This window comes from Neolamprologus multifasciatus, chromosome 4 (genome assembly GCF_963576455.1).
Source record: "Neolamprologus multifasciatus chromosome 4, fNeoMul1.2, whole genome shotgun sequence".
Lineage (NCBI taxonomy): Eukaryota > Metazoa > Chordata > Actinopteri > Cichliformes > Cichlidae > Neolamprologus > Neolamprologus multifasciatus.
Window position 1 is genome coordinate 15,869,674 of NC_140442.1, and position 13,266 is coordinate 15,882,939.

Below are 13,266 nucleotides of genomic sequence, written 5' to 3' on the forward strand. Positions count from 1 at the left end.
TGGAGTTTTAAGTGGGACACCACTATGTTGTTTTTTTTTTTTTTTTAGTTGTGTGTGTGTGTGTGTGTGTGTGTGTGTGTAGCAAGGGGGAAAATCTCTCAGTTCAACTGAAAATCATGCTGCACCTTAACATCAGTAACATCAATCCAAAATACACTGAAGACATAAATAGAGATGTACCTACACAGAGAAGTCTAAACCGAATTTCATTGCGACTCTGCGAGATTTCAGTGAATAACTGAGACGATTCTGCGTGTCCTTGTGTTAAGTCACAGCTTAACTGTCATCTCAAGTTAAGACCAATGCCTGTGAACAGTTCACACACGAATCTGGGCACAGAAAGCATGACTGAGACACTTTCAGCATCTGATTCAGCATTCGAAGCGTTTAAATCCTCAAACTTCTTTTTTTTTTTTTTTTTTTTTATCCCAGCCTTAAGATGTAGGTTAGATTTTAATCCCTTTCACACTGATGGCAAAAGGATATAATTGGTTTTCTGTTATAAAGATCCAGCTGGTGGAGTGTGTAATCACTGAACATTTGGGATGTTGCGTGTGTCTGCGTATTTGATGTATGTTTATCTGCCTGTGCGTGCCCGTGATGCATTATTTCTGTTCTGTGTATGAAGCGGCACTGACAGTTAGCAGCAGGGATGAAGAGAATCACTACTGACAGGCAGTGATGGCAAACTGTGAAATGGAAATAAAGCCTCTTGTCATTACAGCAGCAACTCTCTCTCGCACACGCAGATACACAGGCGAGCGCAGCAAGACAGCAATGATTACAGACAAACGAGCAAATAACATCTCCCAGCTCTCCCTCACTAGCAGATTGAACTCAAATTGTTATGAGAGTCATGCGCGGTGAACAGAGAATCGTTTTGAATGCTTACAAATACTGCTGCCACTAAAACTGAAGGCTTTGTGGAGCAATGGAGAAAAGCTTCTCTTTGAAATCGCTTTCTTTCCTTCAACAAACGAACCCCCACAAATCTGCTCCCCAGCGTGTTGTATACAACTTGTTGTATGCAGGGTTAAACCACCAACAGCCATTAAGAGAGCATGTTGTAACTCACTGTAACGTCCCGGCTTTTTACCTAACCACTTTTCGGATTGGAGTCCGCACTGTGTCCTTTCGATGTGTCGTGTGATATCATCCTTGCGTAAGCAAGTATTGACTTTTAGTTTTGTGCCTTTTGTCAGAGTTCAGCTTTAGGACGATGCTGAAAACCATAATTGCTCTTTAGCAATGTGAGATGATTGGAAACACATCGCAGAAAAATGCCATATGGAAGCAATATCCTGTCCAAGATGGAAGAGATTTTGGAAATAAAACCTTGTTTTCGGAGAAGTTGGGATTGCTGTTTTAAATGTAAATAAAAACAAATGCAATGATTTGCAAGATATTTAAACCCCGTTTTTAATTAAGTGGTGAAACTAAGGAATGTTCTAGTTCTTTGAAATATATGTTCAGTTAGAACTTGTTGACAGCAATTCTTTGCAAAAAAAAAGTTGGAAAAGTCACATCGTGCTTAAAAAACAAAGTGGGAAATGTCTTGCAGTGGATCAAGTTAGTCAGTAACATGACTGAGTGCTAAAAGAACATCCCAGAGTGGCTGAGTCTTTTAGAAGTAAAGATAGGGAGTGGTTTACCCCTCTCTGTGAAAGACTGTTTGGGCAACATATTGCAAAGAATTTTGGAATTTCATCATCTATGGTGCATTGTGTAATTAAAAGATTGAGGGAATCTGGAGAAATCTCTGTACACAAGGGACAAGGCTGAAAACCAATATTGGCTGTCTGTGACCATCTGGTCCTCAGGCGGTACTGCAAAACAAAAAAGAAATAAATCATTGCATGGACTCAGGAACTCTTATAAAAATAACTGAACATAGCTTGTCTTTGCTGCCATAAGTACAATGTGGCACAAATGCAAAAGAAAACAAACATGCATAGTAGCAAAGCAGAAAACTTTCCTGAGGTCTGAAGAATCAAAAGTTGGAAAACTCTTTCTTTTTAGTGAGATGGAGCTCCTCGCTTGTTGTCAGTGCTAAGAGTTTAGACGTTGGCCTCCGTAATAATATGTAGTGTGCACAGAGGTGCAGTGGTTAGGGCTGTTGCCTCACAGCAAGAAGGTCACAGAGAGCGAGATTGCTTGTCTTCCTAGTACCTGTTTAGATTCTCTCCAGGTACCCCAGTTTCCTCCCACAGTCCAATTACACGCAGGTTAGGTTGATTCTAAATTACTTGACTGTGAATGAGCATGATTGTCTGGCTGTGTTGGCCCCACGATAGATTGTGACCTATCCAATTTGTACCCCGCCTCTTACCCCTGACAACTAGGATAGGCTCCAGTTCATGGAGTATATTCCAACAATATGTTTTTTCCTTTTTTGGGGGGAGAAGCTACGCAGTCATCCCCAGTAGCTTTTTTCACTGTGGACATTGTTTATTTCAGTAAAACAATACCAAACTGCATTCTGCACAAAATCAAAGCTTCAAAGAAAAAAAAAGGAAAGTACAGGTGTTAAATTGGCTTCTCTACAGTCCAGGTAAAATGTACTTGTGGGAATGGGATACCATTTTGCTTTTGATTTCCTTAGTTCAAGCACTTTGAGATTTTTGTTATAAGGAGAGGTGATGAAACACATCCCAACTTCTTGTTGAAATGCTTTGCATGTATGAAATTCTTAAAAACCTTTTTAGTAAAGTTTGAACATTTGATGTGTTTTCTACTGCTGAAAACTGTGCATCTGACTATAAGACACAAACATTACCATGCAGTGACTACATTGATTACACTAAGAAGTGTTTACCATAGCTGCTTCCTCCTTTAGCAAGAATACAGCCGTCTGTTGTGAACAAAGGGATTGCACACCTTGAGCAAATCTCATTTCCAGCAATAGATCAAACTCTGGATGTGTGTTTGGCCTTCATGCATCCTGTTTGTCTGTTTGAATAAGTGTGACTTGTGTGCATATCGTTAAGTGTGTGAGAGAAAGTCTCCCCCCCCGCGTTCTTTCTTTCTTTGTGCCACTCATGTCCCCATCCTTTTTAAGTGTGCCCATGTATCCATGTGTGCCCGTGTCTATGTGTGTGTTTGGCCTGCTTCCCATTGCAGATTATTAATTAAGTCCCGGTAAGCGGTGCATGCCTTACCTTCAGATCTACTTCCACTTTCTTTAGCACACACTGGTATCTGCGCACGCACACGCACACACACATACACAGACGAACACACTTCAAAGCAGCTGCACTCCACACCGCTAGGATTAAGAGGCGATTGAAGAGCCTGATACAGCCTCAAAGTGCCTTCAGCGCAAAAATGCCTTTGGCAGGGCGCAGGTACTCTCTTTGAAAGTTCTTACACACTCACACAGACACACACATATGGATGGGCTTTTAATTTAGCACTGTTTTCCCTTTGTATTTGTCACAGTCCAAATGGGGTATTTTTCACTGCGTGTACTATCCATATTTTCTTCTACTTCTGTCCATTTTTATGTGTGTTTAGATGGTAGAGGTTTATAATGTTTGAAGTTTTTTAAAATACTTTTTTATAATACTTCCTGCTGAAATCCCCCGAGTGACTTCAGGTAAAAGGAGTAAGTTAGTAGCAAGCTCTTTGTGATTTTGTAAAAAATCTGAGCCTGTTTGTGTGTCAGTATGACCACATGCTAAAGGTACAGTCAGTAATTTGAGGTCATTTAATGGAAAATAAGGATATATAGTGTGTAATTAGATCTTCCAACAAATTGATGCATTCTCAAACTTATAATTAATGTATTAAAAATAAATGGGAGTTGGTTGGCATTGGTTTGTGAAGGTGAATGTTCCCTTACTATATTTGAATACAGTGACCAGGTAGGACAGCTCCCTTCCAACTGATCGCATTTTATATAGAGACACCTGCATTTTCAGGCTGAAGTTATAAAGGATCATATCTATGTTTTATCATTGGGGGAGGGGTCATCTTCACCAAAACCACGAAGGAAAGAGACAGCACCACTGGCATCTGTGTAAAATGTCATACTCTTCCTTCGCATCTCAAGCCTCATCTCATAATATAAAGTCAGGGCAAAAATGTCCATAAACACGCTTATTAATTCCCAGTGTTGTCACAATTCCTTGTTGTCAGCAGATTAGACATGTGACACTCCGTCTCCGGTTGACAAGAAATAGCTAAACCAAAACAGCTGGTTACAAGCTAACATCATACCAGCTAATGTTAGACTTGAGTGTCCTAAAAATCTCACTTGTCTTTCTTATCCATCTATTTATTCTTTTCCACTTATCCTTATCAGGGTTGCCGGGGGGCAACCCTGATAAGTGAAAATTTGAAAATTTGTGAAAATTTTACACACTGTAAATTTAAGAAAGCCATTTACATGTAAACCTACAGTCTCACATTGTGCAGTATAAACATCACCTAAATTAACTGTAGAGACGATTACATGTAAATGGAGAAATAGATACATTTATGACTCTTCTTTTATCTTTTTTTTTAATTTTTCTAAATATAGAACACGAACAATACACAAATATCCGTTATTATAACAGAGTCACTCACAAGATGGAGCAGAGCTGAGACAGAAAATGTAAAAAAAGAACTCCATTTGTTTCCCTTTCGCACAGACAGTTCATTCTCTCGTCTTTCCTACGCCCTCCTTTGTCCTCCGCGCTCTCATCAGCTGCTTTAGGGCCCCTAGGGACAAGCGGGCCGCCACTCAGAGTCCTGGCGCAGGAAGACAGGGCTTGTATCCTTGGTGATGGCTCTGTGTTTCCGTGGTGACAGGTGTGTCCGTTCAGAGCGGACGGCCGTGTTTGTCAGGAAGTGTTTGGAAGGGGTGCGGAGTCCAAACGCAGCTCAGGTGTTGATGGCTGTGAGTGGGAGTGTTCAGTGTTTGTTCATGAGTTGTCTGTCTGTCAGTGGCTGTCAGGAGAGTCAAGTAAGTGTTTGTGTGCGCAAAAGAGAGAGAATCATGTTTACTACAGTTTAGAATAACTTTCTGAATACATCTCTGCATGGCTGATGGTTTACAGTTGTGTGTTTTTCAGGAATTTAGAAGAAATATATTAAACTGTGGCCCCTTTTTTAGTGGCATAGCAACTGAAGCGTCTAAATAATATATAGCATATAAATGCTGATTTCTGTAGTTTTACAGCAGAATGTGAGACTTAAGTTTAATCCTCATCCACTAAAAAGCTTTGCCTGGCCTTCACATAATGACCTCTGTCCCCCATTAATTCAACCCTTAGTGTTTCCTTAGTACTTGTATGGACCACATCCACGTCCATACAGGCCGCTACTGACGTCCCTGTGGAATTCCAGCACTTCACACCTAATTATCTCACTCAACAGTTCAGCCTCTTATTGAAACTCTGGCAGCACAACACAGCTAGCTGAAAGGAGAAAGATCTCGCATTAGAAACACACAGCCTTTGCTTCCAGCTGGCTAGCTTCCCATAGAGAAACAACGGAAAACAAAAGAGACGAGCAACGCTCACTAAACTTCCAGCAACAATCGCCATTCACTTCTATTCTGTCTCCACCCTGTTTAGTTTCCCAGCTTCTCTCAAATGTCTCCCTCGCTTTTTTTTTTCTTACCCTATAGCTAATTGGCAGCAACATTTTAATTCCCCTACCCCTCACCGTAGCCCCTCGTCTTGTTAAGTGATGAATTGTTGGCAGGGGATCAAAGGGGAGTGGTGCCCACTGTGCACTGTGCCCATCGCTACCTGCTGGCACACATGAGCGCTGGGAGTGGCGCGGAGCCAAGGGGCCGCAGGCGTGCTCAACAGGGACACACTGCCAAGAGGCAGAGGTCAGCACAAAAGTGTGTGTGTGTGTGTGAGAGAGGATGGTTAGGTTGGGAGGGTAATGTGTCTCTGTGCACTTCCTAACGGAAGATTGAATTTCACTACCCTGTCTCTCTTTGTGTCCCTCAACCTGGCCGTCTGCATATCTCTTTCTCACACTCCCCTCTCCCTTCTTCTCCTTGCAGACCAACAGCAGGCTGAAGCAGATTGAGAGGGAGTACAGTCAGAAGCTTGCCAAATCTGCCCAGGTAATCAGTTTTCACTTTCTTGTTTTTCTACTCGACTATGTGACGGAACAGACAAAATGTACTGATGGGGGAAAGGTGGTGGCACACACACACACACACACACTCTCCTGAACATGAAGTAAGCTGCCATGGCCTTTTCTCTTAAGCATATGTGCACGAGCGCAAATGTACGAGAAAGTGCACGCAGAACAGAGTGTCAGTGCCAGAGCACAAAAGTTCATATTAGAGTGAAATTTGTAAAGCTTTGCTATCTGACTTTTATCAGCCCCTCTTTCATTCCTGTGTCCAAAGTCAGAGCATTTTTATCAGGCTTCAAATTTACACATAATTCTTCTCCTTATCTTTGCTAGCCTTAGATTAGAATTAATATTTGCTCTCTGAAAGCCGCACCAATCAAACACCGACACATGAGTTGAAAGGGCTGGAATGAGTGCAACCACTACACTTACATTCATGTGGTGATCAGACACGAATCCAGGAAACTTTTGCCAAACATTAATATATCAATTGTGTCTTTTAAGTTTGTTCAGCTGCCCCCCAGTGGCCACAATTCCCCGGGTATAAAATATCTTGGCACTCTCTTAAGAGATTTTTCCTCCCACAGGACAATCACCAGGATTTAGAAAAGGGGGAGAAAAAAGAAAAAGAGTTGCAAAAACACAAGCAGTCCAGCTCTTTGTGTGATGTTGCCGCGGCCCCCAAGTGTACTACGGCTCATGGGAGCTACACAGCCCGAGCAAACTGTTAAGCCAGCGAAACATCTTGAAAACATATCGGTGAAAGTCCTTTTCATATACCATACCTGTCTGTCCGTCACCTGGCTACACTTCAAATCCAGGGAAATGTGTTTAACATTACTTCTTGTGTCCTTAGGCCACATAAAATTGAGTTAATTCTTCTGTCCAAACAGAAATATCACTACCTCGGACACACGTTGCCATTCAGCACGACGTCTCAGAAAGTTCTGGCAGCTTTCACCTCACCAGTTTAAAGATCCAAAAACACCCTAAGTAGTGTTTACATTACAAAAAGAAAAGTGGTTTCTTCTTGATTATGTAGCAGGCTAAAATATTACAATCATTTGGCCGTAATTGCACCTCGTTACCCAAAGAGGAGATTCAAAAAGGCTGGGGGGGGAGGTGACGAGGGGGAGGAGGAGGTTGTTGTTTTTCTTTCTTTCTTTCTTCTCCTCTTTAAATCTCCCCCATTTCGGGTTGGTTGGCAGAGGCTCCGAGTTGAAAGCGGGGTTGACAAGCAGATGTTGTGAGGAAAAACGGTAGCTTATTAGGTTACACAATGCTCAACTTCAAAAGGAGTTGGGTGCTGTGCGAAAGTTTAGCCTATGCCCGCTTTGGAGGGTGCAGGGCCGCCGCAGACGAGCAACAAGTGATTAATCCTCTGGTTTGGGGACACAGAGCTGGCATAGGTTTAACAAACAACACTCGCTGACATTAGAAGATGGTCCCAGAGCGCAGAACTCAACACCGCTGTTGATGCGAGCGGTTACATAAAGGTTATGCTAAAGGAGTGGGTTCTGTGCAAACATGTTAATATGCGTGATTATTTCTGAGTATTTGTTATGGGCTTGGGCGGCTTTGTTTTAAAAGGTAAAGGTGGAACCAAGAAGGCTTTTTTCCCCTCTCTGCCCCCCACCCACCCCCACCCCTTGGAGCAACTCAGTCAAATGTAAACAAGAGGTCTTTGAACCTCAAAGGCTAACCCCAGTTGTTAACCCCTCAGTGTCTGACAGGGAGCATCGCTCTTGAGCTCAGCTGCATAGCTAATAGCCCAATTAAAAACATACCATGCCATCCATTATCCTAGGGGGCCTGATATGTATGTTTCTTTGCATTCACACACACAAACATACACACAGAAGTGCAGATTCTATTCTTCTGTATATTATCTCCCTGCTTTTGTCTCTGTGCTCTGGCTCTTTCAATCAGGCACACACACACACATACATACATACATACACAGCTCTCCTAATTAGTGTCTCCTACCCAGTCCTGTGTGTTAAGCGCCTAGCTGCGAGTGGTCCTCCTGGGTGACCTGTGAACTAAACAGGGCCCACTTAATGGTCAGGTTACAGTGGGTGGTAGTCTTGGTGCTGATAGATCATTACTTTATCCCTGACCGCAAGTAGGTGGGAGGTGGAGGGAACGTTCTCTGGGAGGCACAGTTCACGACAGGTTGAAATTAATATGTAAATTTATTTCATTTATTTAAACACAATGTTGTGTTTAAATAAACATTTTCACATCAAAACAAAATCGAAATGTTTCAGCACTGTTTAAACTTTGGGTTCTTTTCTGTATTGATTGTTAGTAGAGCTTTTGCTCTCTTTCACAACTCTCAGCATATTCATTTCCAGTAATGCAGGAGACAACTGGTTTCTAGGGAAAAAAAAAAAGCTCTAAAGTTTCTTTGTGAACTTGCTGACCAATTAATATCTAGCTGGCAAATACGGTCATGCGAAAAGAAAAGCTTTTCACACAACTCTCTGCAGCCCCTTTTTCATTCCAGTTTGAAAAGTCAGAACATTTTATCAGGCTTCAAATTTGCACACAATTATTCTCCTTATCTTTTCTAGCCTTGGATAATAATTAATATTTGCTCTCGAAGCTGCACCAGTCAAATGTCAGCCGGTAAGTTGAAAGACTTACATTCATCAGGTGATTACACTCAAATCCTGGAAGCTTTTGCTAAACATATATCAACTGTGTCTTTTAAGTTTGTTCAGCTGCCTCACCACCTTTACCAGCAATAACTTTAACAGCACGGCTTTTTCGGCCTGTCACATCTTTGTGGAGGAATTTTTACCCACTCCTCTTGACCGTGTTGCTTCATTTCATTGAGGTTTGTAGGCATTCATTTATGCACAGCTGTCTTAAGGTTCTGTCACATTTCAAGTATATGAATCAGGTAGAAGTTCGGACTCTCACATTTGACTCAAGTGTATTCGAGGTGCCCAGGTCCTGTGACAGCCAAACAAGCTCAAATCATCACCCCTTCACATGTGTTTGACAGTTAGTATGAGGTGTTTATGCTGATATGTCTTTTGGCCAAAAGTAGCACTATGCATTATCTCCACTTTGGTGGACATTTTTCCATAAGTTTAGTTGTTTGTTCATCTTTGCAAGCCTAAGCTGGAGGGTTGGGAGGTTGCGCAGACTTTTTGATCGACGGAGCAATGTAATCATGCACGGACTGATTTGTGCATTTACAACATAGTTCATCTATGTTTGGACTTCTTCTAATTGCCCAAAAAATTAAATAAATAAAGTAGCCAATTTGGGATTTCTTTGGCTTTAAACCGGATGTAAACCTAAGGATGTAATCAAAGCGGTGTAGCGCTTGTGCAGACGTATAGTGCGAGCAAAGGACTCAAACACGACTAACTTGCATAAGCTTGTACGTATCCACCATCCAAATGTTTTTTTTCTGAACATAGGCTACTGCCTTTCTTTCTTTCTCTTATGAGCTTGAGTAAATAAATCGCTGCATTTGGGCGCACTCTGAGATCGTGCATTTGCTCGCAGATGTGAGAGGGTGCTGATAAAAACTGAGCTTTTTTAAAAAAAAATTCTGTTGGCTGCGTCTATTAGCTCCATAATTATTAGCAAACATACTCATGGGCAAATAAATAAATAAATGATTTGTGTAAAAATGATCGATAGTCGATATATTCTTCCAATCCCCCACCCCTACTGTACTGCCATGTTCTTTTTCAACAAGAATAAACTTTCTCTTTGAAACCCTTCCAAGCTATTTGTCCAGTCTTCTGCTCACTGTACTGTCATGAACTTTAAGTAATATTTAATATGCTATAGAACCCAAATCATAACCCTGTCGCCACCGTGCTGGCTTTTGGTAGGAGGTGTTGATACAGCTGATATGCTGTGTTTGGTTTTCACCAAACGTGGAGCTGTGCATTCTTTAAAGTTCCCAAAAAGTCAGTCAGCTTTTCTCAAATGAATCTATAAGCTGTAAAGATGAATGGATCTTATAGGAAAATACTAAGGAATACATTTTATGTGGAAATCTTGTAATACCACTTTTAGTTATGCAGAAACATTAAGTGCAGCGTGCCTGATGTCTTGGGAAAAAAGATGCCACAGAGGTTCCACACTTTGCACTGGCACACAGATCTGAAGACACAAATTCATGCAAGTATAATGTGCATTGAAAATATTTTTTGCACTCACCTATTCTTAATGCAGCTGTTCACACACACAGATCTCGTGATTTCACTTGATTAAATTGCAGAATTTATTTCGTTGGACCAAGCTTGATTTTTCTGAATAAACAGTTCTGACCAATCAGACCAATGCATTTGGCAACAAGTGCACTCGTAGCTCAAAACACAGTACTGAATATACAAATAGAAAAATAATAGTAGTTAACCTCAGACAGACAGCTAGGCACTGCTCCGGCCCAGAATTTCATGCTGACTTTATTTTTTCACACCGCGTTTCTTTGAGGATGAATTCCCCCCCCTCTTAAAAAAAATGCTTTTGGTTTGTTTATACATTGGAAAAATTCTAAATTTGTGATTTTTTTTTTTTTTTTTTTTTTTCTTCCAAAAACACGCTTGGTGCCTAAAAGCTGTAACTTAACAACAAGTATGTCATATTTGGTATCGTTTTTTGGGAGGTTCTGAGACTTTTACATCATCAGTGTGATGAATAAATTACATCATGCAGTTTTAAGCAACTTTTTAAGAAAATGTAGCAAAATTAAAAGTCAAATATGAAATTTAAGAATTTTCTGGCAATTGTTTCATATTTCAGGCTTTATGGGGCTAACACAGCTACACTTTGTTGGGGAACGTCTGCAGTTATGGCAGAAATGTTACCAAACAAAGAGGCAATAAGTGAAATGTTCTATCATTTACACTGTTTTTTTTGCTGGCGGGGTCAAATCACTGGAATCATTATCAGAGGAAATGGGCAACTCAAATTAAGCATCAGCCACCAGGTTTTCGCACTTACAAGTGTTTGTGTTCTTTTCATGTATCATTACAGAGCAGCCTTTCTCCTCTGGTAGCCTGTTTACCCACCTGTTTACAAACAGGTGGGTAAACAGACTCGTTTCTGTCCTCCTTTCTTTTTTTCATACTTCAGGTTCATGGGGAGGCAAGCCTGCCCTTAGCCCTAAACAGAGATGCTAGCAGGCTGGGAAAATAGGCAAGTCTCACCAGACCAATTATAGACTTAAAAAGGCCTGGCTGCCTATCAGAGAGTGAAAAAGGTGCTATGGTGTGTGTGTGTGCATGCATGTGTGTGTGTATATATAAATATATACAGTGGGGCAAAAAAGTATTTAGTCAGCCACCGATTGTGCAAGTTCCCCCACTTAAAATGATGACAGAGGTCAGTAATTTGCACCAGAGGTACACTTCAACTGTGAGAGACAGAATGTGAAAAAAAAAAAATCCATGAATTCACATGGTAGGATTTGTAAAGAATTTATTCGTAAATCAGGGTGGAAAATAAGTATTTGGTCAATAACAAAAATACAACTCAATACTTTGTAACATAACCTTTGTTGGCAATAACAGAGGTCAAACGTTTAGTATAGGTCTTTACCAGGTTTGCACACACAGTAGCTGGTATTTTGGCCCATTCTCCTCCATGCAGATCTTCTCAAGAGCAGTGATGTTTTGGGGCTGTCGCCGAGCAACACGGACTTTCAACTCCCGCCACAGATTTTCTATGGGGTTGAGGTCTGGAGACTGGCTAGGCCACTCCAGGACTTTCAAATGCTTCTTACGGAGCCACTCCTTTGTTGCCCGGGCGGTGTGTTTTGGATCATTGTCATGTTGGAAGACCCAGCCTCGTTTCATCTTCAAAGTTCTCACTGATGGAAGGAGGTTTTGGCTCAAAATCTCACGATGCTTGGCCCCATTCATTCTGTCCTTAACACGGATCAGTCGTCCTGTCCCCTTGGCAGAAAAACAGCCCCATAGCATGATGTTTCCACCCCCATGCTTCACAGTAGGTATGGTGTTCTTGGGATGCAACTCAGTATTCTTCTTCCTCCAAACACGACGAGTTGAGTTTATACCAAAAAGTTCTACTTTGGTTTCATCTGACCACATGACATTCTCCCAATCCTCTGCTGTATCATCCATGTGCTCTCTGGCAAACTTCAGACGGGCCTGGACATGCACTGGCTTCAGCAGCGGAACACGTCTGGCACTGCGGGATTTGATTCCCTGCCGTTGTAGTGTGTTACTGATGGTGACCTTTGTTACTTTGGTCCCAGCTCTCTGCAGGTAATTCACCAGGTCCCCCCATGTGGTTCTGGGATCTTTGCTCACCGTTCTCATGATCATTTTGACCCCACGGGATGAGATCTTGCGTGGAGCCCCAGATCGAGGGAGATTATCAGTGGTCTTGTATGTCTTCCATTTTCTGATGATTGCTCCCACAGTAGATTTTTTCACACCAAGCTGCTTGCCTATTGTAGATTCACTCTTCCCAGTTTGGTGCAGGTCTACAATTCTTTTCCTGGTGTCCTTTGAAAGCTCTTTGGTCTTGGCCATGGCGGAGTTTGGAGTCTGACTGGTTGAGGCTGTGGACAGGTGTCTTTTATACAGATGATGAGGTCAAACAGGTGCCATTCATACAGGTAACGAGTGGGGGACAGAAAAGCTTCTTACAGAAGACGTTACAGGTCTGTGAGAGCCAGGGATTTTCCTTGTTTGAGGTGACCAAATACTTATTTTCCACCCTGATTTACGAATAAATTCTTTACAAATCCTACCATGTGAATTCATGGATTTTTTTTTCACATTCTGTCTCTCACAGTTGAAGTGTACCTCTGGTGCAAATTACTGACCTCTGTCATCATTTTAAGTGGGGGAACTTGCACAATCGGTGGCTGACTAAATACTTTTTTGCCCCACTGTATATACAGGAGTAACAAGACAGACAGCTGAGTTTACTAGTTTGGAGTGCCGCCACTGCCCCGGGGCTGAAGACCAGCAAATGCAGGGAATCCATATTGCAAAATAATTATTATGACCAGAAATGATGTTCACATAATGATGTGTCATTTGTTGCTTTCATGTGGCTGTCCCACTGACTAAATAAGCCTAATCTCCCTAGCACCCCTCCACCCCCCTTCACCCTTGCCGTCTCTTTCTGTCTGTGGTCGACCCGCGCCGCTTTAGCTCCCATACTCCCACATAA

At 41.8% G+C, this 13,266-nt stretch overlaps 1 protein-coding gene across 13 annotated transcripts in view; it reads left to right on the forward strand.

Moving 5' to 3' along the window:
- cep112 (centrosomal protein 112) overlaps positions 1–13,266 on the forward strand; it is a 130,777-nt gene that overhangs the window by 86,610 nt on the left and 30,901 nt on the right. For all 13 annotated transcript variants that reach the window (XR_014873584.1, XM_085155860.1, XM_085155863.1 and 10 more), the window contains one exon: positions 6,005–6,067. Coding sequence is in view for 12 of the 13 variants with exons in the window: in XM_085155860.1 (XP_085011986.1) it covers positions 6,005–6,067 (63 nt within the window). In the remaining variant the exon portion in view is untranslated. The remainder of the gene's footprint in view (positions 1–6,004; positions 6,068–13,266) is intronic.